Below are 25,581 nucleotides of genomic sequence, written 5' to 3'. Positions count from 1 at the left end.
AACAAAACAATCCAAATAGCAAATCCAACCAATAAAAATTTATGAGATGAAGGAAATTACCTCAAGGAACGGAAATGACACCGGATTAAAGGACCAATTCAATCAATTAGCAATGATTTGAGAGGGGCCAAACGAGGGAAAGAAAGGGGGAAAGAGTTCGAGAAAGACCAATGGAGGAGAAGAGAAATGAGTGGTGAGTGATTGGTGAGAGCAGTCGGCCGACAAGAACATCTGCATAAGAAACGCAAGGCCCCTCGAGCATGGGTATCATGAAATACTTCCGCATAACGCTATAATTAGTAGCTGATCAAAGCCTACTTAGCCATTCAAGATTTGCTAGAAAGGGACAAGTGTTTGGGTTTCATGGCATATTAGGAGGCAAATATTTCAATGATAGGCAGCAAGCATATGATGGAAGAAACGTAATCTAGCATAACATCTTGGCCCACAAGGTGATTTCGACCGTTTGGTAATACACAATTTGGTCACTATTAATGGATAGAATATAAAAAATAATTCACAATCCCAAATAATTTAATTTATACGATTTGCTCTCTTCTAAGGTTAACAGAAATTACCACAGGCATCTCTGAAATGCTGGTGTGATGCTGTGCTTAGAGCAGCAATTGCCCACCAGCAAAGCAAACACAATCAGTACAGAGAACAGATGCCACATCAATAACAAACATATATGAACAGCAACAGCACAGGGTAAGCATAGCACCACACAATGTTCAGGTACTTATTAGCAAGTCATATCTTGTCATCACAAACGCAGACTATAGTGCCAAATTTATATATAGAGGAAAGGATGAGAGCTCCACGAGACCGAGCAGCAACCACACCACACCCTGCTTTAGATACATCTCAAAGGCTTTCCCTGACCAAACCAAGTTCTGGAAGCCTACACGAAGAGTTTAGGTTTTTTTTGTTGTTGTTGTTGTTGATTCAGCTACTAGCTAGCGCATTACTTCCACTTCTTGAACTTGCCGCCGCCCCCGAACATGCCGTGCTTCCCATGCTTGCCGTGCTTGAACTTGCCATGGCCGTGCTTCCCGTGCTTGAACTTGCCGCCGTGGTGGCCATACCCACCGCCGTAGCCTCCATGTCCGCCCATCATGCCTCCCATCATGTGTCCGCCTCCACCGTGCCCGCCGTGAGAGATCTTGTGTGCTCCGTAAGCGGCGGCAGCAGCTGCTGCGCCTCCAGCTAGCATGCCGCCCATGCCGATGCCTCCTCCGTGGCTACCACTGTGACCTGAGAGAAGATAACAGATGAGTATGAATGCTCAAGAATGGTGCAAAAATTGATACAACAGAGCTTGGATCTCTTCAACATTATAAGATAAACCACTACTCATATACTGAGATGAAATCGGCATGCTGTTGAAGATGCAGCACATATAACACATCTAAATACATATCAATTCAGCACATACTGCACTTATAAATGAATATCAATCATGGAAATGTAAATGGTAGCACAAATTGCAGTACTCAATGGAGTTCCCAACAGAAATGGTGCTATGATGGCTTTGCACAGATGCTTATCAACGCAATATAACTAAAAACCAAGGAGCAGATGAGCATGAATGCTCAACAATGGTACATACAACAGGACTTGGGACTCTCTAACATTAAGATAAACCACTAGTCATATCCTGAGACTGAACTTGGCGTATCAATGTTGAAGATGCAGAGCATACTACACATATAAATGCATCCCAATCATGGAAATGTAAATGCTAGTACAACTAAATTGTGTTCCTTAACAGAATTGGTGCTATGATGACTACACACAGATCCTTATATTGACATAATATAGCTGAAAACAAGGAGCAGTACGTACCAGATGAGCCAGGGTAGCCGGCAGGGGGGTAGCCATGCTGCTGTGGAGGGTAGCCATGCTGCTGGGGAGGGTATCCATGCTGAGGAGGGTACCCCTGTTGCGGAGGGTATCCATGCTGCTGCGGGGGGTACCCGTGGCCACCAGATGGGTACCCATGACCACCACCATGAGCACCGGCAACGCCGTGCATGATGTTGGAGAGGAGCCCCTTCTCCCCATCACTGCCACCTGCTCCAGGAGCAGGAGGGTACGCCCCAGGTGCGGGAGGGTAAGCCCCAGGTGGAGGTGGGTAAGCTCCAGGTGCAGGCGGGTAACCTTGCTGTGGAGGGTAACCTCCCTGCTGCGGCGGGTACCCTGCCGGAGGGTATCCCCCCTGGCCACCGGGCGGGTACCCATGGCCGTCGTTGCCTCCTCCCATTGCTCTTGAGGGACCTAACTGCACATATCATGATCAGGCAAAAATGTTAGTTCGCGGTACAGGAATCCCCTAGGAATCAAATTACAGGACAGAGAAACCTTGCTGTCACCAAGCATATGAATTGGCGCTAAACATGCGATGTATGTACAGTCAATAATATTTTCCCCTGTCGGTTGGAGGGCCGGTAGCACCACATTGGTGTGTTTATGCCAGCTAGAGCTGAACTAGTCGTCCGTTCTTCTAGCAGAGCATTTGACTTGTTGAAAGAGCAAAAGAATCATATACTGTGCTTGAGCGAGCGCTTCGTGCAAGCAATTAGACATGGTCCTCTGTTTTGAGTACAAAAGGGCGCAACAACAAACCAACCACGGTGCCCAACTGCCTGCCCAATTCTCATCCCAATCTCCAAATACGTACGACCAAACCATGTCCACGCACTACCATCTTGCCTAACAAGCAGCAATCTATTCATACAAGACAGAGGCGAAAACATGCACCTACAAGCCAAACAAACATCGAGGGGGCATACAGACATGATTAATCAGTCGGCAATACTCGGGGGATTTTTCGTAAACTAAAACCAGGCGCAAGTAGCCCCAGATTTCAGCCGTACGGATCACCCCGACTCACGAATTCCGCAACAGCGCTGCCTAATCCACGGCATGATCTCGACCGATCGATCCATCGAGAGCCGCGTCTGACGATCCGACCTGACGAAACCCTCAGGGCATGACTTCCCACGCGCTGACGGCTTATTTGTGTGCCCACCCCCCCCCCCCTACCACAACGACGAGGTAGGGTTTTCTCAAAGCAACAGACCAACCAGCCAGCCAGATCCCGCGGAGAGCCAAACCCGTGACCGACCCCGCTTTGGACGGACGGCCTCGAAACTGAGAATCCCCCACCCAGCTCGTCCGGCAGAAGGAAAAAATCCCCACCCACCAATTTCACCACGATCTACTACTCGATGAATCGAGGGGGGTCGGCGGCGCGGGATGGATAGGATGAGACGGAGGCGCGCGTACCTGGAGGACGGGAAGACGAGCGATTCCGCGAGGTCGGAGAAGGAGAAGCCGAGCCGATCTGGATGGACGACGACGAACTGACGATCTCCTCCGTGCTCCGTGCTTGTTGGGCTCCTGTGTCTGCCGGGGGATTTTATATAGGGGGAGGGCGGTGGGCACCGAATCCTGGGTGGGTCCCGCAGCGCGGGGCCGTTCGTGGGTGGATGGATGGGTAGGATTTGACCTTGGTAGGCCGCGTCGATGACGGGTGGGGCCCGAGGATGCTTCGCTCGAGGCGGCAGCAGGCGCGGCCGAAGCGCGTCGAGCTTGAGTCGTGGGAGCGATATATACTTTTTCCATACCCAAAAAAAAAAGAAAAAAGGAAGAAAGCGACGCGGCGAAGGAACCCCACGTCGCTTCGCCCGGGGAGAGGAGAGGATTAGATATTCGTGTGCGCGTTGAAACGACGACGGGCCGACGCGTGTCGGTTACGCGCTTTTCCGGATGGGCCCACTTGCGGCGGTGGGCTGAGAAAAGACGTCCAAGGGTGTTGGGCCAGGCTTGATCCCGCTCGCTAGCAGACAAACCGCTGCCCGTTAAGCCCAGCCGGTTTGAAGGCAATCCACACATGATGGTTCTCCCTTCCACCGCCTATGAGATGGCACATGTTGGTCCTTGCAATTGGAAAACATCTTCATCAGGCCAATGCAAGGAAGGAAAAAGAAAAAAAAAAAGGTATTGTATAGGTGCAACCGTGCAAAGATGGAGCAGGCCTGATCCCAAGTCCGTAAAACTGAATGTGGATGCATCATTCTTTGCGGACCAAGGCATAGGAGGTGCTGCTGTCATTACTAATAAGTGTGTGTGTGCGCGTTGCACGCACATCTAGACTAATGCTATAAGTAATTCAAGAATTTCACGTGTATAGAAATACTAGTACATGACACATTACAAGGCCAAGCATTGGGCCCCAATATTTGCTTGCCTCGCATGCAAATCCTGAGAGGAGATGGGAAGTTATATTTGCTGGTGATGAGACACGTTTGGAATAAAACAATATAGAGAAACCATTTCATGCAACTTATAAAAAGTTTCCCCGTCAAACAAGCTCTACAAAAGAGGATGATACAGCGTGTATTGAAAAGTAAACAACATCACCAACCAAACCTAGTAACCAACACAGGTTGATCAGAATGTGAATCTTTCTTTGAGCCTCAATTTGTTTCAAGATTGAAGCCTGAAAGGCACAAGAATATACCAGACAAATAAGTTCATATTGAATCTGAATAACCAAAATAAACAACTGGATAAAAATAAACAAATTCAATCTAAAACGACGACAAGCCGACGCGTGACGCGTGGGCGCTTTTCAATGGGCTGAGGAGTCCAAGAGCGCATTGGACCAGATTTTATCCTCCCAATCACTCTCTTTTCAATAAGCTCTCGTTTGCTTTGCTCTCTTTTAAATGGTTGTGGGTTCGGCAATCTTTCGTGACGCCAGCCGTGCCTGGTTTTGTCCTTCAGAGTTCTTCACTAGAGTCGTAGCTGCGTCGTTTTGCTGTAGGTCGACGTGTCGTCGATAAGGGTGGGCTTTGCCCTGAGTGTGTCAGTCTATGGAAGTGGACTAAGTCCTTGTTGTACCAGTTTTTGCCTAGTTCTTCGTGATTAACTGAACAATTCTCTTCTTCTTATTTAATAGATGAGGCAATCTTTTTGATACATCCATTTGGGACACAGAGCATGTCACCTACAAAAACTCGTTTGAGCGTGTCACCCTGCTACGGTTTCTTTTGGGGCACAAAGCATCCCTTCCGAGCTCAAATGCTACCTCACGAACAGTAAAAATTTAAAAAATGGTTTTTTTTGGAACATCAATTTTTATGATGAACTTTGACAAATGTTATTCATTGAACTCGTGGCAAAAAAAAATTGATATTCCAAAAAGTACTAGTTTTGAAAACATTTTACGGTGCAGATTTTGCTTCTTTTTGCCACGCCTTCCACAATTGTCATTTGGTGACTAAATATTGCAAGCATATAAAACATTTATCAAAGTTTAGCACAACAAAAAAATATTTTATTTTATTTTACTATTCATCAAGGTGCATTTGAGGAAGGGAGACACTGCTCGCGGGAGCTCCCCCCCCCCCCCCCCCCCCCCCCCGGCTGCCAGCCTGCTACATGATGAACGCCGGCCTCGTGCCGCCCGGCTGCGCAGGATGATCACCACGATCGATCGCACCTATGCGCCGACCTTCACATGATATGCGTACTAGGAGCATGAACTGATCACTGATCGAGCATGATACCTAGCTAGAGGAAGCTAGACGAAAGAGAACATCTGAATGGCAGCAAATGAGACTAACATGTGGTAATGTGATTCCGCTATTTATTAGCGGACCTTATTAGCTACAGCGCCAAATTATGTAAGTATCTAGTAGTAACAGCACATGTGCATTGCATCATCACAGACTCACAGGGGACATGCTAGAGCTCTTCCCAGCCCAGCGAGTATTTCTGAAACCAGGCTTACTTAAGATAGTTGATAAGGCGCAATCGTCGGACCATATCACTTGCACTTCTTGAACTTGCCGTACCCATGCTTGCCATGGTGGTGGTGGTGGTGATATCCGTGGCCATGGTGCCCCCAGCCGTGCCCGCCGTGGTAGTGCCCGTGACTGTGGTGTCCGTAGCCATGGCCTCCACCACCATAGTGGCCGTAGCCGTGACCTCCATGGTGGTGCCCGAGACCGTGGCCAACACCCCCGTAGCCGCCTCCATAGCCCATGTGTCCACCGTAGCCTCCATGGCCACCTCCATAGCCTGAAACAAATGGTCAAGAAGTGATGGCATAAGTATAAATCTGGAGAGCTAACAACAACTGAAAGTCCAATTACAGAGTTGCTCATATCATCAAGGTCCACCCGAGCAAATTAACTCTAAGAATAAAATTAGGACATACATTATGTTTAATTGATCAACCATCGATGCATACCAGGGTAGCCGACCGGAGGATAGCCACCGTGAGGCGGGTAGCCACCATACTGCGGAGGGTATGCGCCAGGTGGAGGAGGATACGCCCCAGGAGCGGGGTAGGGTACCCCTGGTGGCGGGTACCCTTGAGGAGGATATCCATATCCTCCATGTGGCGGGTACCCATGCATCATGTTTGAGAACAGCCCTTTGTCGGTGGTGTTATTCTTGTCCTTCCCTCCTTCCATTGTTGCGTTGCCAACCTACCCTGTAAGGATGTGTCCCTGAAAAAAATGTGAATGTATTTATCCTTTGCAAATCCTGCTGAGAGAAATATTACATGGAGAAAAATTATATATATATATATATATATATATATATATATATATATATATATATCAGATCGTCATACCATGCATGAATTGTATAACTGTTAATGTACGCAATCTCAAACATTATGGCAGATCAAAGCCATAGTAGCACATGCATTATTTATCGAGATGTCGTTTGGTGCCTAAGGGACACAAGGCCATGTGCACCCATACAATCTCTACATCTTGGACCAATGTGGATGGAGAGGAGATACATTTTTTTTGGGGAGGGGGGGGGTGCTTTGTTGCAATGGCTAGGATGAGTCACTTCTTTTTATATTTAAACCTAAATGCGTTTCCCCGATGGAGGTTGAGTATGGTGATGAGTTAACTATGAGAGATTCTCGAGAAATGATTGTTAGACCATGGAGCCTGGGCTCCGGTCCTAGATGGCCTCCATCTCAAATCCTATGTTCCTAAGATATACGCCAAGGAGTGTCATTAATTTGAAGGTGGATCAAGGATGAGAAGATGGGCTAGCGAAACAAATTTTTTTTTAAAATCTTGGGCTAAACTGACTTGACTAGCCGTGTAACACAGGGTAAATAGAAGTGTAGCATTTCTTACTCCAACCAAATGCACGAGCACTACGCGGCGCGGTATTGTTTGACCCTGTCTCCTAGGGTTTAGTCATAGACTCATAGTTAAGAACATTCATGTATTTGGATTTGCATACAACCTTACATGATCAGCATGCTGCTAATCCCAAGCCAAGATGATACTGTATATAACAGCATGCAGGGGTGGATCGGAGTCCCATGTTCCTTGTTCTCCCAAACTTTTTCCGAGCTTTTCTTATCGAGATCACTATGAAGGTTGCACAACCAAAACTTACATGATGAGGATGCGTTGCTCACGCATGGTTGGGCATGTACTGTGGACATTTCGAAATGTAGGTGGAAGATGACGGATCAGACATGAAGATTGACATGAGAAGAACAGACCTAGTCCTGCTTTAGGCCCCTTCTACATTTTTTCTTCCATACGGCGCTTATAGAAGGCCAGGCTCCACTATCAAAAGATAACGGACCAGACATCCAATGCAAGAAAAGAAAAAAAGAAAAAAGCTCATGCCAAACTAAAGTAGTAATCTAAACGCTTTTATATTAGTTTACGGATGGAGTATGTACTTGTAAGTCTCTTTGCCAAAAAAAAAATTGGTAGGTTCCAAGACCAACTTCAATGATATATTGTATCCGAGACACTTTCGAAAAGTTTTTTACTAGGGTATGTGATGCAATGGTGTGGTCGTTTGAAAGGATGCTGAATGCAAAATGTGAATGCAGGGGCTTCTCCTGAAGTGGATGGCTACCTATGTGATGTTCATCTTTGAAATCAGGCTAGCTCATGAATCACTAATTTCTGTTGAAAAAAAGCTTACAGTTCGTTAGTTACTGACCGGATTTACTTAAGTTGGTTGGCAGAGCTCCATTTTTTCATCTAAAAAAGACCGAAAAACATAGAGAAGCGAAGGACAAATTACACATGCAGATCTACCGTAAACGCCGGAGATAAACGCATCGGCGTGCTATATCCCGTCCGTGCGGGGATCTAAGCTTCTTCTCCCTCATGTGTCATCAGCTGTGCAGGTGCTAAAGGATCCAAGTTCTGTAATTCGACGCGGGCAGATAAATCTTACTCCAAACGGATTGATTCGGATCACTGGAGGTGGCTGCGAGCAAGATTGGCTGAGCTCTTTGATGCTTAGACCGGCAGCTATCCCGTACGCACCCCTCGACGGGGATCTCTGGACGTCTGCTCAACACCGGATGGACTAGTGCCGGATACAAGTTCTATACTGATGGCCTATTAATTACTCCCTCCGTTCTTAAATATAAGTCTTTGTAGAGATTTCACTAGTGGACTACATACGGATGTATATAGACATACTTTAGAATATAGATTCAATCATTTTGCTCCGTATGTAGACCCTTAGTGAAATCGCTTAAAAGACTTATATTTAGGAACGGAGGGAGTATTATTCAACACCGGATGAACATCCATCGGTCAAACAAGTTCTTCAGACCCGGGTTCGTCGGCGATCGATCCATGGATCGATGGATCGATGGATCCGTATTCCGTGACCTCGAGATCATGAAGGAGCCCGCGGAGATCGAGCGAGCGAGCAAGGGGAAAGGAGAAATGAAAAGCATGGAGGAAGAAGACAGGAAGGGAAAGGAAGGGATCGGTACCAATTCCGCCGCAGCACCAGGAGGAGGAGGAGGAGGAGGGAGGGAGGATTCGGTTTGGCGAGCCGGGTTGGGTTCCCGTCCGCCCACTCGCCGCCGCTGCCTCTTATACGGGGGGACCGGATTCGCGCCGCACTCGCGTCGCGCGCGCGGTGGTGGTGGGGCGATGGAATCCTCCTGGCAGGCAGGCAGGTGGCGGCGGCTCGGGGCGCCACGCCGCAAGCGCCTCAGCCTCGGCCGAGCGCGCCGCCGTCGTGGGGGAAGAGAGAGCGAAGGCTTGGCCATCGAAAGCCGGCGATGAGGTTCTCCTGTCGAATTAATTCCATTTAGCAGCACGGTATCTCTTGCTCCGCTTCGTTCCATTCGAGTTCCGGCCTCTTCTCCACCGTTCGGTGATCAAACAACAGGCACGTATTGCAGTGCCCATGAATTACTCGCTTGCTTACATTCGGAAGCGCAAGCACGGCTGCACAAGCAAAAGGCTTAGATAGCCACACACACACGCACACCCATGCATTCTGTGGCTTGTCTATTTTTTGGAGCACAGGCAAAAGACTTTGGTAGCCAGCCGCACCTATGCATTCTGTGACTTATCCCCTTTTCATTTTATGGCGTCTCAGCAACCAGTCGCTACCTACTCCCTCCGTTTCTGAATATAAGTCTTTCTGAAACGGATATTCAATTTGGCTCTAGAGACTCCTGTGTGTTAAAAATGTATTTTATAGATGTCGGTTTTTTTTGAAAAAAATAGATGTGTTCGTGTCACACTCAGATGACACACGCAAATTTATAGGTCGGAAAGTATTTTGGCCTATGCAAAATGAACAAGTCAAACGACAAATGTTACATTTTTTTTTTCACCAACGAAGCACCACTATACCATATGACATGAAAATTGACAAGCACACTTGCCACACTAATATGAACATCTAAAAAAAATACAATTTTTTTAAACTTATTTACTATTTATTTTGATTTTACTGTTTATTAGGAAGCATATACTCCCCAGAGAGCCAAAAATCCACGTCCTTTCTAAAGACTCTATTAAAGACTACATACGAAACAATATGAACGAATCTATACTCCAAATGTGTCTATATACATCCTTATATAGTTAGTAGTGAAACTTTTAGAGAAACCTATATTCAGGAAGGGAGGGAGTATATTGCTGAATCCGTGCGTTGTCATCCTCGGTGAATGGCACATAAAGTCATTTAGGAATTTGTTTGCATCTTGAAAAGGCCTGATTAACGCTCCATAAAGTCATATAGGAACAACATCAGCTGAAAGTTTAGCCACTTATGCCTAGAACAGGCTGACAGCATTTACATGTGCCTAGAACAGGCTGATAGCCTCACAGTACTTAGAGGGTGCTTGGATACGTTTTAGTCTCATGACTACAAATAATGAGACTAAAACTTGCTAGCATCATCCATGCTTGAATCCAAATACTAAAGAGACTAGAATCAAGTTAATGAGCATTTATTATCCTTCAAACCCTCCAACCCATAACTTGCATGAGGAGTTAAATGAGGAGAGAGAGGACTAATGCATATTTTAGTAGGGGTACCCCTGACTAAAAGATTTTTAGCCTCAAGACTAGTTTTAGCCTCTCTTTAGTCAGGGGTGCTTGGAACTTTAGCCTCTTAAAGAGACTAGTTTTAGTCACACTAGTTTTAGTCTCTTGGATCCAAGCACCCTCTTAGGGGAGAAACAAACATTGTAGTAATGGGAAAGGTGAAAAGCAGGAAGGCTGGTACAAATTTGACTAGTTATACCACATCTAATATGAAGCTCAGTGATAAAAAAAAAAGCAAAAACTGGATTAGATATGTCTATCTGCATTGGTAACCATCACAACCCAAAAACTGTCAACTGCATGCTGGATTTGGTTTAGATGTTGGAGTGTACACAACCTACACAAAGAAAAAATGAAAAGCAATAAGCAGGAGAATCACAACATTGCAAACAACTACGACCGGAGGAACACCCCCCTCCCTCCCGCGAGCCACCGGGAGGCAAACCCCTACCGCCGCCACCACCATGTTCCCTTCCGCACTCCCTCTCCTCCCTTGCCAAAGGGCGGCAGGGCTCCCTTCATCCCCTCATGTGGGAGGTCACGCGTGGGCCATATTTATCAGGCCTAGGCATTGGGCTAGTTGATGGGTGCGTCGGCGCGGCGATGCTCAGGAGTGGTCGTCGACGGCCTTTTGGCAGCGGTGCGATGGGCGCCAAGGTGGTAGTTCTTGCCTTTGGTCACGCTGGCAATTTCTACACGTGGCCACGATGCGGACAACGCCGGCATCGGGTCGCACGGGCCGTGGGCGGTGCGGGCTGCGGCTGGCCGTGTGCCAGGGGTGGTCGGCTTCCCCTTCTTGATGGTGTTGTTGCCTTTTTGAAGGCGTCGTATTGGGAATCCACGGTTTGTCCGGACACCTGGAGTGGTGGGGGTGTTGTAGCTGTTCTTATGCAATGTTCTATGTCTTGGGTGTGTGGTGTGAGTTGTATGCTTCAAGTTGCATGGTCCTTGATAAAACGGGGCATGAGCCTTTTTCCGACAAAGATAAAAAAGAGCAGCTATCCATAATTTTGTTGTAGCACAAAAAGCTCGGTATAAAGGATCTTTTATTGCAACATTATGGAATGATCCCTAGAAAAATCTCAGGCCATAAGTGTTACTATAGAGGCTAGTGTTGTCCAACCAGAGATAGGGATGCTTGGCCCGTTGAGCCATAAGAGACGGATCCACAATGAGTTGGAACTGTAGTTATCAGAAATGTGTTAATGTGATCTATATAGATACTCAGAATCATCAGTGCAACGCTACCCATCACTGTCATAGATGATCTCGTCATCCAGCATTTCATGTTCAATGGGAACAAAGTCTTAGTTATACCCCAAAAATCATGGTGTCGTAAAATGGAATTAGTATGGAAGTCTGAAGTTAGATTGCTATAAAACTCAATTCTTCTATCGATAATGCTCCGATCTTCCAAGTAAAAGAACTCTTGGATCAGGGGAATACTAACTGTGAACCTTTGTTTTACAGTAGAAGAGAAATCGACACAAGAAAACTGAAAAAACTAATAGGCAACTTCACCTGAAAACCACGCTTGGCTAACCCGCTGTGGAAAAAGTATGTTCCTAGCCCATATATCCTGATAGTAATGCTACAGCATGCAGCTTCATTAGAGCATTGATCATCATTCTTATTCCAGTATTCGATCAGTGAGTCTGCATCTACACCTTGGCATTCTCTTGCAAGAAATCAAACCTTAGCCCGACGTAACAGAGCCATAGCTCCATGAGCAAATAATAAAGCACTGAAACTGTAAGACCTTACAAACCAAGTACAACATTCAGGTTTTAGGGTCCATCAGCACTTGGGAACATGCCAACTTACAGCTACCACACAAAACTTTGGGAAGGGTGGATATGTATCACACAACAATAAAAACAAAAGAACAAAGTTAATTAACCTTTAGGTAACAAAGGATTCCCCAGCTTGTCTCTCATTTATGAGTATTGATGGCATAAGTAAACTAACTACGGGCCTGTCTCTCATTTCAGCGAGTGGAATGATCAGAGGAACCAAGGAACACCGAAGGATAGAATTCCAACAGTAGAGCTCACGTTATGAACTGGTCGCTATCTGAACCACGATTAAAATGGAAATCGAAACATGAAAACGTTGTACTGCATCACCAGATTCTGCCTGCGTAGAATATCAACCAAATCTTAGGTGGCATATAGTAAGATAGTCGCAAATGGAACAATGCGAATATGGAACACACCTGGGGCCAAAGCAGCTTAATGAAACATTCATGCTCTCCCATTAAGCACAATCTTCCGGCATATAACAGAAGCACATGTTTTCCTTTTTTCCCTATCAGAAAGTTGACATCACTAATTTCTCACACTCTGCATAATTCAAATATTTAAGTTAGTTATTGAAAGGACAAACAACACATGTTTTCAGAATATAAAGGATCCATGTCAAATATTAGGACCTGCTATAACAATAATTTTCATGAACAATGGCAGTGCAGATATAACCACCTTTTGTCAACAACCATATAGAACAAATGGGTTGTCAGCAAATGAGCGCCCATGGGCACAGAAGAACTTGATGCAACAAACAGCAAGAGATTGGGGTGTAAACTCTTGTATCTTTACCCACAAAGGGCTATGTGATAAAACTCACTCTTTAAGTAATAGACGATGAGAAATATGTTTCCTCTATTTAAAATAACTTAGTGTTCTATTAAATAAACCATGGAAATAATTAGGATGATATGCATGTCCAGCATCTGGCAACATTTCATGATTACAAAAATGACCGAGCCAATAGCCACCCAGTAAGAATGACGATATGAAAACATCACCATCAGTCCTTCAGAACAATTCATGTGTCACTTTGCAATTTAGCATTCAAGTGTAATAACAGGAATAAAAAGGCCACTCTCTGAACCAGGATTAAAATGGAAATCGAAAGATGAAAGTAGTTGATACTGAAACATCTTAAACAAGAGAATAATTTCCTAAAGGATGGAAGTGTATCCTCAAAATGCAGAAAATTTTGAAACATACCCACACCATCTGGTACTGTTGCAGTGTTGCTTGCTCCGATCCACCAAGAAACCTCACCAAGACATTGGAACATATATCTATTTCTCTAGGAAGCAAGGCTAATGGCTCATATCATGGTGGTAAATGCACTACCTATTTTGCTTGTCTACCTCGAGCACAGTGATTCTAAATGGAATTAATTCAACAGGAGAACTACATCTCACGTCATGATATTACACATCAAATTAAGTTGTACTTTATCCATGGCTACAGTCACAAGACAATCAAGTGCTCGTAGTAGAAAACAGTCTATGAAGAGTAAATTTATAATATCTTTCACATGGTGTGGGCTTTATAGTTATCACCTTATGACACAATGAGACTGTTCTCCATGTGAGACTGGTTTAAAGTCAATGCAAAATATCTGCTACATTCACTGATATTTTTCTACCACATGTAAACTGGCCCATAAACATTATACTGTTCTTCGACAAGGAAAAGAACTTCTTAAGGCAGAAAGGCACACAGTCGCGAGTGAAGCTTCTACCGACCAACCAGAGATCGGTAGAACTCTTTTATAATATCTTTCACATGGTGTTTACTCATTCTGTGAAATGACCATGTCAGAACTCATTTATATGACGCTACAGATGGATAAAAATAACAACAGCATTGATGAAAACTCAAACTACGATGTACGTCGTGGTAAATACATGGCCTCTGTTCTCACATTTAAATCATACCACCACATGGATAAAAGAACCTAATCCTGGTGAAAGTGAAACATAATATTAAAATGTTAGTAATTTGAGATAGCATCGAAGATGAGAGCAGTAGCGAAAACCTCAAACCCCAGCCTAGCATTACAGTGTTGGAAGAAATCTGTAGCCGTTGATTATAGGAATTAAAGCATATTAAGGACATATTATTTAGGTTCTGCTGTCGGCTGTGAAAAGAAACTAGCTCGACAAATAGAAGCTGAACTTTTAATTTCAGTATATCTTAGGAAATGATGGAAGCACAACTCTGCAATATATCAAGTTTTATATGAATGATCTGTTGATAAGTGTGCAGCGGTGCTGCTCCATGCTGAATAATGACTATAACAAAGGGAAATAATGAGGTTTAGACACGTCACACATTGACATATTGGGAAAAAACAGTGGAAATGGGGTATCATAAATCCTTAAAACTGAAACTTGTCAATGTGCTCCAAATGTTCTGAACCAACTATTAATAGACAGGACTTAAAATTTACGTGTGACCGCAAGGAATGGTGCTTGCTTCAAAGCAGATCCCAAACAAATCTGTCCAAAATCAAACACTAATCAGACTTGGGAGATAATGATATACGCAATGACAATACATCTAACCATGAAAATCAGTCTGTGAGAAACCCTTACAGCACAAAACTCCTCCCTCGACCGATCTATACACGGCAGCTCTCGCCTGCTTCCTTGGCTGATCCGGGCTTCTCGTACCCCTCCACTAAAGAAGCCTTTAAATTTTACTCCTCGTTATGTCCTTGTCATCTTCAAATTAACAGCCGACCAATTATTTCCAACAATAAACTGGAAAACATCCCAAGGTCTGCAGCCGCATCCTCCTATAGTTAGATTAGTCACCTTAAAATAAATTTTATCCAATTCATTACACACACACAGGTCTGCAACCACATCCTCTTATATTTAGAATATCCAATTTAGATTAGCAACGGATTTGGACGATGAAACCAAAAACAAATATATGCATGCAGATTTTGCCGGTAATTAGTGTAAGGTATGAAAAAGAAACACCATGCCCTCAGGTGCCATAAATGTAGCAGTAGCATTCATTGATGGCACAAGAAATGATCTCCCGTTTGTCCATAAGGCATGTGAAAAATTGATCTGGTATGAGCTGCTGCTGCATGTACCATTACGAGGGAGAGAGGAAAGGATGGAGGGAGGGAAGGTAGAAATTTAGTGCAGGCCAGAGGTTCACAATTGGGATATTAATTGTGTCAAGGTGTAATATGATGTTTCATAAAGAGGCATAGGAAAACTGATAACGAAGCACAAAGAAAATCAACAAGCATAGACAAGACATTTTATCACTGAATCTGTAGCATGTTACATTTAATACAGAAGAACCAACCTGACCTTGACCAGATTAAACAAGCAAAATCACAAAATTGAAGAAGCCAAGTGGTGATAATGCAAAATCTAAGCAAATGAAGGGTTTCCATTGAGCGAATATATACAGATCTGCAAGACTAAATTGAAAATCAATGTATCAAACAAAAGTTTACTGTAATTTGTGTAAGGTATGACAATGAAGCCTGTGCCTTCAGTAATTCATATACTCCCTCCGTCCCAAAATAAGTGTCTTAAACTTAATACAACTTTGTACTAGAGCTAGTACAAAGTTGAGACAGCTATTTTGGGACAGAGGGAGTATGTAACATGTAGCATTGCTTGATGGCACAAGACAGAGAGACGATCTTCAATTCATCCATAAGGGCATAAACAAATGTAATCAGCTGTGAGCACACACACACATACTAGTACTTGTTTTCATCATTGGGCAATAAATTCTAGAAGGTAATACTTCTAAGAACCATCCAAAACAAAATAAATCATCATTGTAGTCAAAATAGAAATTTTTGCGCAAAGACCTAAGTTCACAATTAGGCTCTTAAATGGGGAAGATGTAATATGAAGTTAAACTGCTAAGAAAAAAGAAAGAAAAGCAGGACACATATAAAATATGCCCCGCCACTAAATCTGTACTAAAAGTATGCCATATTTACTACAAAAGAGCCAACCTGCAGTTGAGAATGGAAAATGAACAGTTCTTGATGACACATGACACAAAATAGCGTAAAAGAAACAAAATCAAGAATATAAATATACAAAAAATTATCCTTGGTTGAAATGGTCACATCTGTCAGATGTGATACTATGACATCATATCTAACACATCTGGTATGGGTGTGGGTGATTCAGTGATATCAAATAATTATCTTACCAGTGCAATAGCCTAGATATTGACGAAGACAGGCAGTCAGCGTATACATGCCCGCATGGACTGCTCCACAAATTGCAAGGTGGCATTCCACCATTGTGCATACATGAGAAAGCTGGCTGTTTTGAAAGTGAGCCCGTGCAAAAAAGTTCAATTCAGATGGAGAATTCTGTATTACAACATTGCCCTCAAATTTCAGTTTCATCATAGGCTAATGCAGGCAGCGAGCTCCAAAGCTGGTACTTGGGCGTGTCTGGGTAGCCAGATAGAGGACACAAGATGATGGCAACGACGACGGCGACGGCAACGAGGGCAGGCGGTGTCACCACAGTGACACATGAGCCAGAAGGAAGGGAAGGAAGGGGGAGAGATGGACAGGCAGTATGGGACGGCTCATCAGTCAGTGGCAAAGCTTCAGCTGAAGCAACAGCTGACCCAAGACACATGCCTCAGCGGCCAGAACAGAGCAGACAGTGCTGCATTAGCCATTTCAGGGGCCTCAACTTTGTGAATGCAGTGGCTGGGCCTGTTTGGAGCTCAAAACTAAGCCAATCCACCCATGCATGGAGGCTCCATCATAATCATCATGGGGCCAAGTGCAAATCCAAGTAACATGCAAAATATATAGCAGTAAAAATTTTACTACAAAATAAACCAAGAAAATAAAACTATACCAAGATCAATCAGATCAAATAGCCAAAGCGAAGGCAAACAACAACAAAAAAGATACTAGAAACATAACAAACAATGACGATGCCCAGATGAAACAAACAAATTTACAAAACTGAAGAAGCCAAATGGCAATAATGCAAAATCTAAACATAAGAGACAGGAATGCAAATGAAGGATTTCCATCAAGCCAATATATACAGATCTGGAAGTTGAGACCAAAAATAAATATATTAAAAAAGGTTTACCCATAATTTGTGTAAGATGGCAAAAATGAAGCATGCGCCTTCAGTTGCTCATATATGTAGCATTCGCTGATGGCACAAGGGATGATCTTAAATTCATCCACAAAGGTAAATCTGCTGTCAACACACGCACGCGCGCGCGCACACACAGGTGGACACTCAGGGGGGGAGGGGGCATGTCATGTGTCATCTCTACGTATTAGTTTTCATCATTGGGCTATACTTCTAACCACCATCCAAAAGACTAGTCTTGGTGTATAGAACCGGTATCAGCACTTCATGGAAAATTTTGAAGTACCAAGTCACAACCAAAACCACTAATAAACATTACAGAGAGAAACCAACAATGCTTTGGCCACTTCAAAACCATCACCCTGGGTAAAGAGCTACCACTTCGAGACTGGAACTCAAATGCAAGCTGATTTACAACAGCGATCACTCGTGATAAATCATGAAACACTATATATTTTCCTCTGCTGAGGTGAAATGCAAAACAAGCTAAAAAGATACTCCTTCCGTCTCAAAGTAAGTGTCGCTGATTTAGTACAACTTTTTACTAAATCAGCCACACTTATTTTGGGACGGAGTGAGTGCTATAAAAGTAATGAAAAATCAACGGAGCAAACTTAATCATAATCAGACGAAACCCCAGCAAAAAAATGATGAAGCAAAGCGAAAATGATGCAAAATCTGAACATAAGAGACAACAATGCTAGTGAAGGGTCCCCATCAAGCCAACAGAGACAATCTGGAAGATGAAACTGAAACTAAATATATCCATGCAAATTTTGACACTAATTACCAAGGTATGAAAAAAAAACATCATGCCCTCAGGTGCCATAGATGTAGGCATTCATTGATGGCACAAGATATGATCTCCCTTTTGTCCATAAGGCATGTGAAAGATCTGTTGTGAACTGCTACTGCTACTGCTGCTGCATGTACCATTACGCATCCATGCAGAGAGAGAGAGAGAGAGAGAGAGAGAGAGAGAGAGAGAGAGAGAGAGAGAGAGAGGAGGGAGGGGGGAGGAGAGGATCATGTCCAAGTGCCATCTCTACATTTCCTGTTTTCATCATTGGGTGATGCATTATACTAGAAGCCAACACTTATATGATTCTATCCACCATCAAGAACAAAAATGAAACATCAGGATTCTGTCACAATAGAAATTAAGGGCAAGCCAAATGCCCAAAATTGGGATATCAGTTAGGTCAAGGTGTAATATGAGGTTTCGCAAAGAGACACAGGAAAAAACACAAACTGATAATAAAGCAGAAAGAAAATCAACAAACATAGACAAGACATTTGATGACTAAATGCGGATATAGCGTTTACTACATAGAAGAACCAACCTGCATCTTAGAATGGATAATGAAATGTTTATGATACATATGACACGTGACACAACAATAATAATAGCACAAAGAAATAAAAAGAATGGATGTATGAAAAACTATCCTCAGATGAACTAGTATGATCTGTCAGAGTGTGATCCTCTGCCATCATATCTAAAAATATGGAAGGGGGATGCGAGTGATTTTGTGGCATTGATTGTGGAACAGTGATCCAGCACTAGCCAACGCAACCAAAAGTCCGAACAGATGGAAAGTGCTAGCAAACCGCATATACAGTTCAGCACCATGAAGCACATACCTTTATTCAAAACACTGGCCTAAACCTTAGCTAATATACCATGATAGTGAAATAAGAGAAGCAAAGCATGCCTGCCCAATTACACCATTGGGCATCTCCATGACAGTGTCAAACCATGACAGCATGAGTGCACACTGGCTGTTAGGCAGTGAGCACATGCAAAAGAGTACGATTCCATTGAAAATACCAACAAGGTTGTATTAAAATATGACCCTCAGATGTCAGTCTCATCACAGGCTAATGCAGCAGGCTTCAAAGCTGGCACTTGGGCGTGCCTTGGTTCACCGGTATAGCACATGAGTTGCCAGAGACAACAACAACCGAGTGAAGAAGAAGAAGAAGAAGAAGAGCGCCTTTTGCCTGGCCCAGAGTCAGTGCCAAAGCTTCAGCACAAGCAACGGTAGACCCAAGACACATGCCTCAGCACCCAGAACAGAGAAGACGGTGCTGCATTAGCCATTTTCAGGGGCTTCAACTTTGCGAATGCAACAGTTGGCCCTGTTTGGAGCACAAATCTAAGACGATCCATCCATGAGGGCTCCATCGTATTCATCATTGGGCCAAGGGCAAATCCAAGTAGCAAGCAAAATATATAGCAATAAAACTGTACTACAAAATAAACAAAGAAAACAAAACTACTACTAACATCGATCAGATCAAATAGCCAAAGTGAAGGCAAACAACAACAAAAAGGATACTAGAAACATAACAAACAAATTGTGTCTTCAGTTGTTCATATATGTCCGATTCACTGATAGCGCAAATAATGATCTTAGATCCATCCACAAAGTTATATCTGCTGTCAGCACGTGCACGTACTCAGAGAGATGGGGGGTTGGGGGAGCCATCTCTACATATTAGTCTTCATCATTGGGCAATACACCGTAGGAGGCATTACTAATTGGTGTATAGAACCAGTATCAGGACTTCATGGACAATTTTGAAGCAAATCATAACAAAAATACTAACTAAAAACCACTAATAAACATTACAGACAGAAACCAACAATGCTTTGGCCATTTCAAAAACTTCAACCTGGTAAAGGACCTCTTCGAGATGGGAACTCAAATGCATGCTGTTTTACAACAGCGATCAGTCGTGATAAATCATGAAACAACAAAAGATTTTTCTCCGCTGAGGTGAAAAGCAAAACAACAAGCTAAGAAGGTACTACAAAAGTAATGAGGAAATCAACAGAGCAAACTTAATCATGATCAGATGGAACCACAGCAAATGCACAAAAATGATGAACCAAAGCGAAAATAATGCAAAATCTGACAGCAATGCTATTGAGATGAAACTGAAAATAAATGTATCCATGCAAATTTTGCTGGTTATTAGTGTAAGGTAAAGAAACATCATGCCCTCAGGTGCCATAGGTGTAGAATTCATTGATGGCGCAAGAAATTATCTCCCTTTTGTCCATAAGGCATGTGAAAGATTGATCTGGTGTCAACTGCTGTTGCTGTTGCTGCTGCTGCATCTGCCATTACACATCTACGCAGAGAGAGAGAGAGAGAGAGAGAGAGAGAGAGGACGAGGAGGAGGACAGGGAGGAGAGGATCATGTCCAAGTGCCATCTCTACATTTTCAGTTTTCATCATTGGGCAATGTATAGAAGAGAATTTATATGATCCTATCCACCATCAAGAACAAAATGAAACATCAGGATTCTGTCACAATAGAAATTAAGTGCAAATGAAGGGTTCGGTCCAAATAACCAAAGCAAAACAAAGCAACAAACAAAAAGATAACAGAAACATAATGAACAACTTAACAGAACAAACCTGTCCACGATCTGAAGCAAATTCAAAAGGTTGAAGAAGCCAAATGGCAATAATGCAAAATCAAAGCATAAGAGATAGCAGTGCAAATGAAGCCAGTTAATTATCTTACCAAAACACTAGCCCAGATCTCGGCAAAGACAGGCAGGCGCACATGCATGGCCCAAACGCAAAGCACTGCTTCGCACATTGTGAGATCAGATTCCACCATTGCGCACTGCACAACAGTACAACACCATGTGCAAGCTGGCTGTTTAACAGTGAGTCCACACAAAAGAGTTCAATTCATATGAAAATCCCGAGAATTTGTATTACAACATGGCCTTCAGATTTCAGGTACATCATAGGCTAATGCAGAGGGTTTCAAAGCTGGCACTGTAATGTGTCTGGGTGGACCAATAGAGAAGACCAGGAGATGGTGGTGGTGGTGGTGGTGACTACGACGAAACGGCAGCGACAGCTGTGTCACCATTGTGACACGTGAGCTGGTAGGAAGAGAAGGAAGAAGGGAACCAGCCCATCAGTCAGTGGCGGAGCTTGAGCAAAAGCAACGGCTAACCCAAGCACACATGCCCCAGCGCCTAGAACAGAGAAGGTCGGCGCTGCATTAGCCATTTCAGGGGCCTCAACCTTGCGAATGCAACGGCTGAGATCCCATTTAAAGCTTAAACCTGAGCCGATCGATCGAGCTATCTATCCATCCCCGCAATGGGCCTTTCACCATAATCATCATCAGGCCAAGAGAAAGGAAAGTCCATGTAACAAGCGAAAACATAGCATACACTACAAACGCACAAAACAACCCACATAAGTAATCTATGCCGAGATCAATCAGAACAAAGCATCAAACCACCAGAAAGCCGAAGGAAACAAAGAGGAAAATAAACATAGGAGATTAGCGTGGGCGATTCCGTGCAATCGATTAATTATCCTACAAATCACTAGCCTAGGAGTGCTCCACACATTGTAAGATGGCATTCCATTCCACCATTGCATACTACACTACAAAATAACACAATGTGCATAAGCAGTCTGTTTTACAGTGTGACCGTGCAAAAGAGTTCGATTCAGACGAAAATACCGAGAATTTTGTATCACAACATGGCCCTCAGATTTCAGTTTCATCGCAGGCTAATGCAGCGGGCCACAAAGCTGGCAGCACGGGGGCATGTCTGGGTGAACCAAAAGAAGAGGCGAGGCCATGGTGAAAGTGCGACGGCGACGACAACAAGGAGGAGAAGGAAGGAGAGGTAGACCTCAACAAGGGTCGGCCCCCTAGGTCAGTGGCAAAGCTGCGCCCAGAACAGAGAATACAGCGCCGCATTAGCCATTTCTGATCGCTTTCCAAGCTCAGATCTGAGCTGATCTATCTATCTAGCCATCCATCCACATCCCTGCATTGGGGGGTTTCAGCCTGATCATCATCGGGCCAATCCAAAGGAAAATCCATGCAGCATGTGAAAAATATACTGCTAGTAGCAGACTACAAATCACCAACAGATTACCTAAGTACATTTATACCGAGATCGAGGGAGGGAGGGAGTGAGGGACCATGTAATGTGCCATATCTACATATTAGTCTTCATCAATGGGCAATACACCGTAGAAGGCATTACTAATTGGTGTATAGGATCAGTATCAGGACTTCATGCACAATTTTGAAGCACAAACCATAACCAAAATACCAACTAAAAACCACTAATAAACATTACAGACAGAAACCGACAATGCTTTGGCCATTTCAAAACCTTCACGCTGGTAAAGGGCTACCACTTCGAGATCGGAACTCAAATGCATGCTGATTTACAACAGTGGTCAGTCGTGATAAATCATGAAACACCAAAGATTTTCCTCCGATGAAGTGAAAAGCAAAACAACAAGCTAAGAAGGTACTACAAAAGTAATGAAGAAATCAACAGAGCAAACTTAATCATAATCAGATGGAACCACAACAAATGCACAAAAATGATGAAACAAAGCGAAAATGATGCAAAATTCGAACGTAAGAGACAGCAATGCTATTGAAGGAAGATGAAACTGAAAATGAATGTATCCATGCAAATTTTGCCGGTTATTAGTGTAAGGTGAAGAAACATCATGCCCTCAGGTGCCATAGATGTAGCATTCATTGATGACACAAGAAATGATCTCCCTTTAGTCCATAAGGCATGTGAAAGATTGATATGGTATCAACTGCTGTTGTTGTTGCTGCTGCTGCTGTTGTTGTTGTTGTTGCTGTTGCTACTGCATGTGCCATTACACATCCACGCAGAGAGAGAGAGAGAGAGAGAGAGAGAGAGAGAGAGAGAGGAGAAGGGGGACAGGGAGGAGACGATCATGTCCAAGTGCCATCTCTACATTTTCAATTTTCATCATTGGGCAATGTATAAAAGAGAAAACTTATATGATCCTATCCACCATCAAGAACAAAATGAAACATCAGGATTCTGTCACAATAGAAACTAAGTGCAAATGAAGGGTTCAGACAAATAGCCAAAGCAAAACAAAGCAACAAACAAAAAGATAACAGAAACATAACTTAACAGAACAAACCTGACCACGGTCTGAAGCAAACTCAAAGGTTGAAGAAGCCAAATGGCAATAATGCAAAATCTAAGCATAAGAGATAGCAGTGCAAATGAAGGGTTAACATGATCATGTCACGTGCCATCTCTTCACATTAGTTTTAATCATTAGGCAATACGCTTGTAACCACCATCCCAAAAAAAAACATGTTATATAGTGAAAAACTCAAAAGAGAAATTTTGGTGCAAAGCGGAAAGTTCACGGTTAGGATCTTATTAAATGGAAGATATAATATGAGGTTGAACTGGTAAGAAAACTAACTGAAAGAAAAAACAGAAAACAAATAAGAAGTTTTTTAAACACTATTTCTGTAGCAAAAGCATGTCAATATTTCCTACTCCCTCCGTCACAGTTTAGAAGGCGTGCATGGAAATTCTCTAGAACCTAGGTGGTTATTGATTGGCTGTAAAATGAGTTGAAAAATTGTATTCACACTACGCATGCATATAGAAGTAGTACAATGGAGTACTAATTAGCTGCTAGGAGTAAATGCAATGCGCCTTAAACCTTGTGTGTTGTGGAAATGCACGCAAACTTAACCGTGCCTTCTAAACCGTGACGGAGGTAGTACAAAAGAGCCAACCTGCATTCAAGAATGGCAAATGAACAGTTATTCAAACGACACATGACACAGAATAAGGAAAAAGGAACGAAAACAAGAATATAGGGTAACATCTGTCAGGGTGATCCTACGCCATCATATCTAACACATGAGGGATGGTTGTGGCTGATTAAGTGCGGCCAGTTAATTATCTTACCAAAACACTAGACCAGATCTCGGCAAAGACAGGCAGGCGCACATGCATGGCCCAAAGGCAAAGCACTGCTTCACACATTGTGAGTTCGGGTTCCACCATTGCGCACTGCACAACAGTATAAGACCATGTGCAAGCTGGTTGTTTTAGAGTGAGTCCACGCAAAAGAATTCGATTCAAACGAAAATCCTGAGAATTCGTATTACAACATGGCCCTCAGATTTCAGGTTCATCGTAGGCTAATGCAGCGGGCTTCAAAGCTGGCACTGTGACATGTCTGGGTGGACCAATAGAGAAGACCAGGCGATGGCGGTGGTCATGACAACGCCCACGACGGCAGCGACAGATGTGTGACCACGGTGACCCGTAAGCTGGTAGGAAGAGGAGGAAGGAAGGAAGAAGGGAACTAGCCCATCAGTCAGTGGCGGAGCTTGAGCAAAAGCAACGGCCAACCCACGCACACATGCCTCAGCGCCTAGAACAGAGAAGGCCGGCGCTGTATTAGCCATTTCAGGGGCTTCAAGCTTGCGAATGCAAGGGCTAATCCCATCTCAAGCTTAAACCTGAGCCGATCAATCGACCTATCCATCCATCCATCCCCACATGGGCCTCTCACCCTAATCATCATCAGGCCAATAGAAAGGAAAATCCATGCAGCAAGCGAAAACATGGTATTACACTGCAAGTGCACAAAACAAACCGGGAAAGTAAATCTATGGCGAGATCAATCAGAATAAAGCATCAAACCACAAGAAAGCACCAAACAACATGGCCCTCAGATCTCAGTTTCGTCGTAGGCTAATGCAGGCGGCGGGCTCCAAAGCTGGCACTGGGGGCGTGTCCGGGTGAACCGAAAGAAGAGGCGAGGGGAAGCGAGGCCATGGCAAAGGTGCGACGGCGACGACGGCGAGGAGGAGGAGGAGTAGGCCTCAACAAGGGCCGGCTCTAGGCCAGTGACAGAGCTCCAGTGCAGCGGAAGCAAGGGCTGGCCCGGACACAGGCCTCGGCGCCCAGAACAGAGAAGCCAGCGCCGCCGCAGTAGACATTCCTGACCGCTTTTCGAGCTCAGATCTGAGCGGGTCTACCTATCCATCATCATCGGGCCAATCGAATCCCAAGGGAAAATCCATGCGGCATGCGGAAAATATACCGGTGGTAGGAGACTAGACAAACCACCAAACGGACTAGCGAGGCACATGTGCGCCGGCCGAGACCGACCGGGACAGAGCATCGATCCACCGGGGAGGCGGAGGAATCGGAATGGACGGGGGAGGCGGGGCGGGGCGGGGCGATGCGAAGGGCCCGATGCCGGCGGCGGCCGAGCGGATCCGGACGGAGCCCCGCCGGGCTGGCTCGCCGAGGCGGGCGGAGGGGCGCGGGGGACGGGGTTTCTCCACCAACCAAAACCCCCGTCCGCCGGAAGGATGAGGAGTATTACCTTCTCGGCCATCCGTCCGTAGAATAGAGGTGTACTCCCTCCGTAGAGATTCATGGTGCACAGAGTCTTA

General features: G+C 44.2%; 1 protein-coding gene and 1 long non-coding RNA gene across 3 annotated transcripts; both read right to left on the bottom strand.

Moving 5' to 3' along the window:
• Positions 1-712: 712 nt before the first annotated feature.
• On the bottom strand, positions 713-8,964 carry LOC123395978 (hornerin-like). The gene is made up of 6 exons (XM_045091005.1): positions 8,807-8,964; positions 6,266-6,527; positions 5,843-6,093; positions 3,292-3,921; positions 1,849-2,284; positions 713-1,257 (listed from the first exon to the last, which is right to left on the bottom strand). Exons 2-6 carry the CDS (start codon positions 6,489-6,491, stop codon positions 968-970), a joined length of 1,833 nt encoding a protein of 610 aa, XP_044946940.1. The 5' UTR covers positions 6,492-6,527; positions 8,807-8,964; the 3' UTR covers positions 713-967.
• A 2,772-nt stretch (positions 8,965-11,736) lies between these two features.
• LOC123397814 lies at positions 11,737-25,356 on the bottom strand. Of its 2 annotated transcripts, XR_006610034.1 has the most exons (3): positions 14,776-25,267; positions 12,598-14,679; positions 11,737-12,518 (listed from the first exon to the last, which is right to left on the bottom strand). It is a non-coding gene; the product is annotated as an uncharacterized LOC123397814 (long non-coding RNA). The 2 variants fall into 2 exon arrangements; XR_006610028.1 differs by having other exon boundaries at positions 11,737-14,679; positions 14,776-25,356.
• Between the last annotated feature and the right edge of the window lie 225 nt (positions 25,357-25,581).

The sequence above is a fragment of the Hordeum vulgare genome, chromosome 1H (genome assembly GCF_904849725.1).
Source record: "Hordeum vulgare subsp. vulgare chromosome 1H, MorexV3_pseudomolecules_assembly, whole genome shotgun sequence".
In the NCBI taxonomy this organism is placed as follows: Eukaryota; Viridiplantae; Streptophyta; class Magnoliopsida; order Poales; family Poaceae; genus Hordeum; species Hordeum vulgare.
The sequence above is the reverse complement of the archived record's forward strand: the minus strand, read 5'-3'. Positions and strand labels throughout refer to the sequence as shown.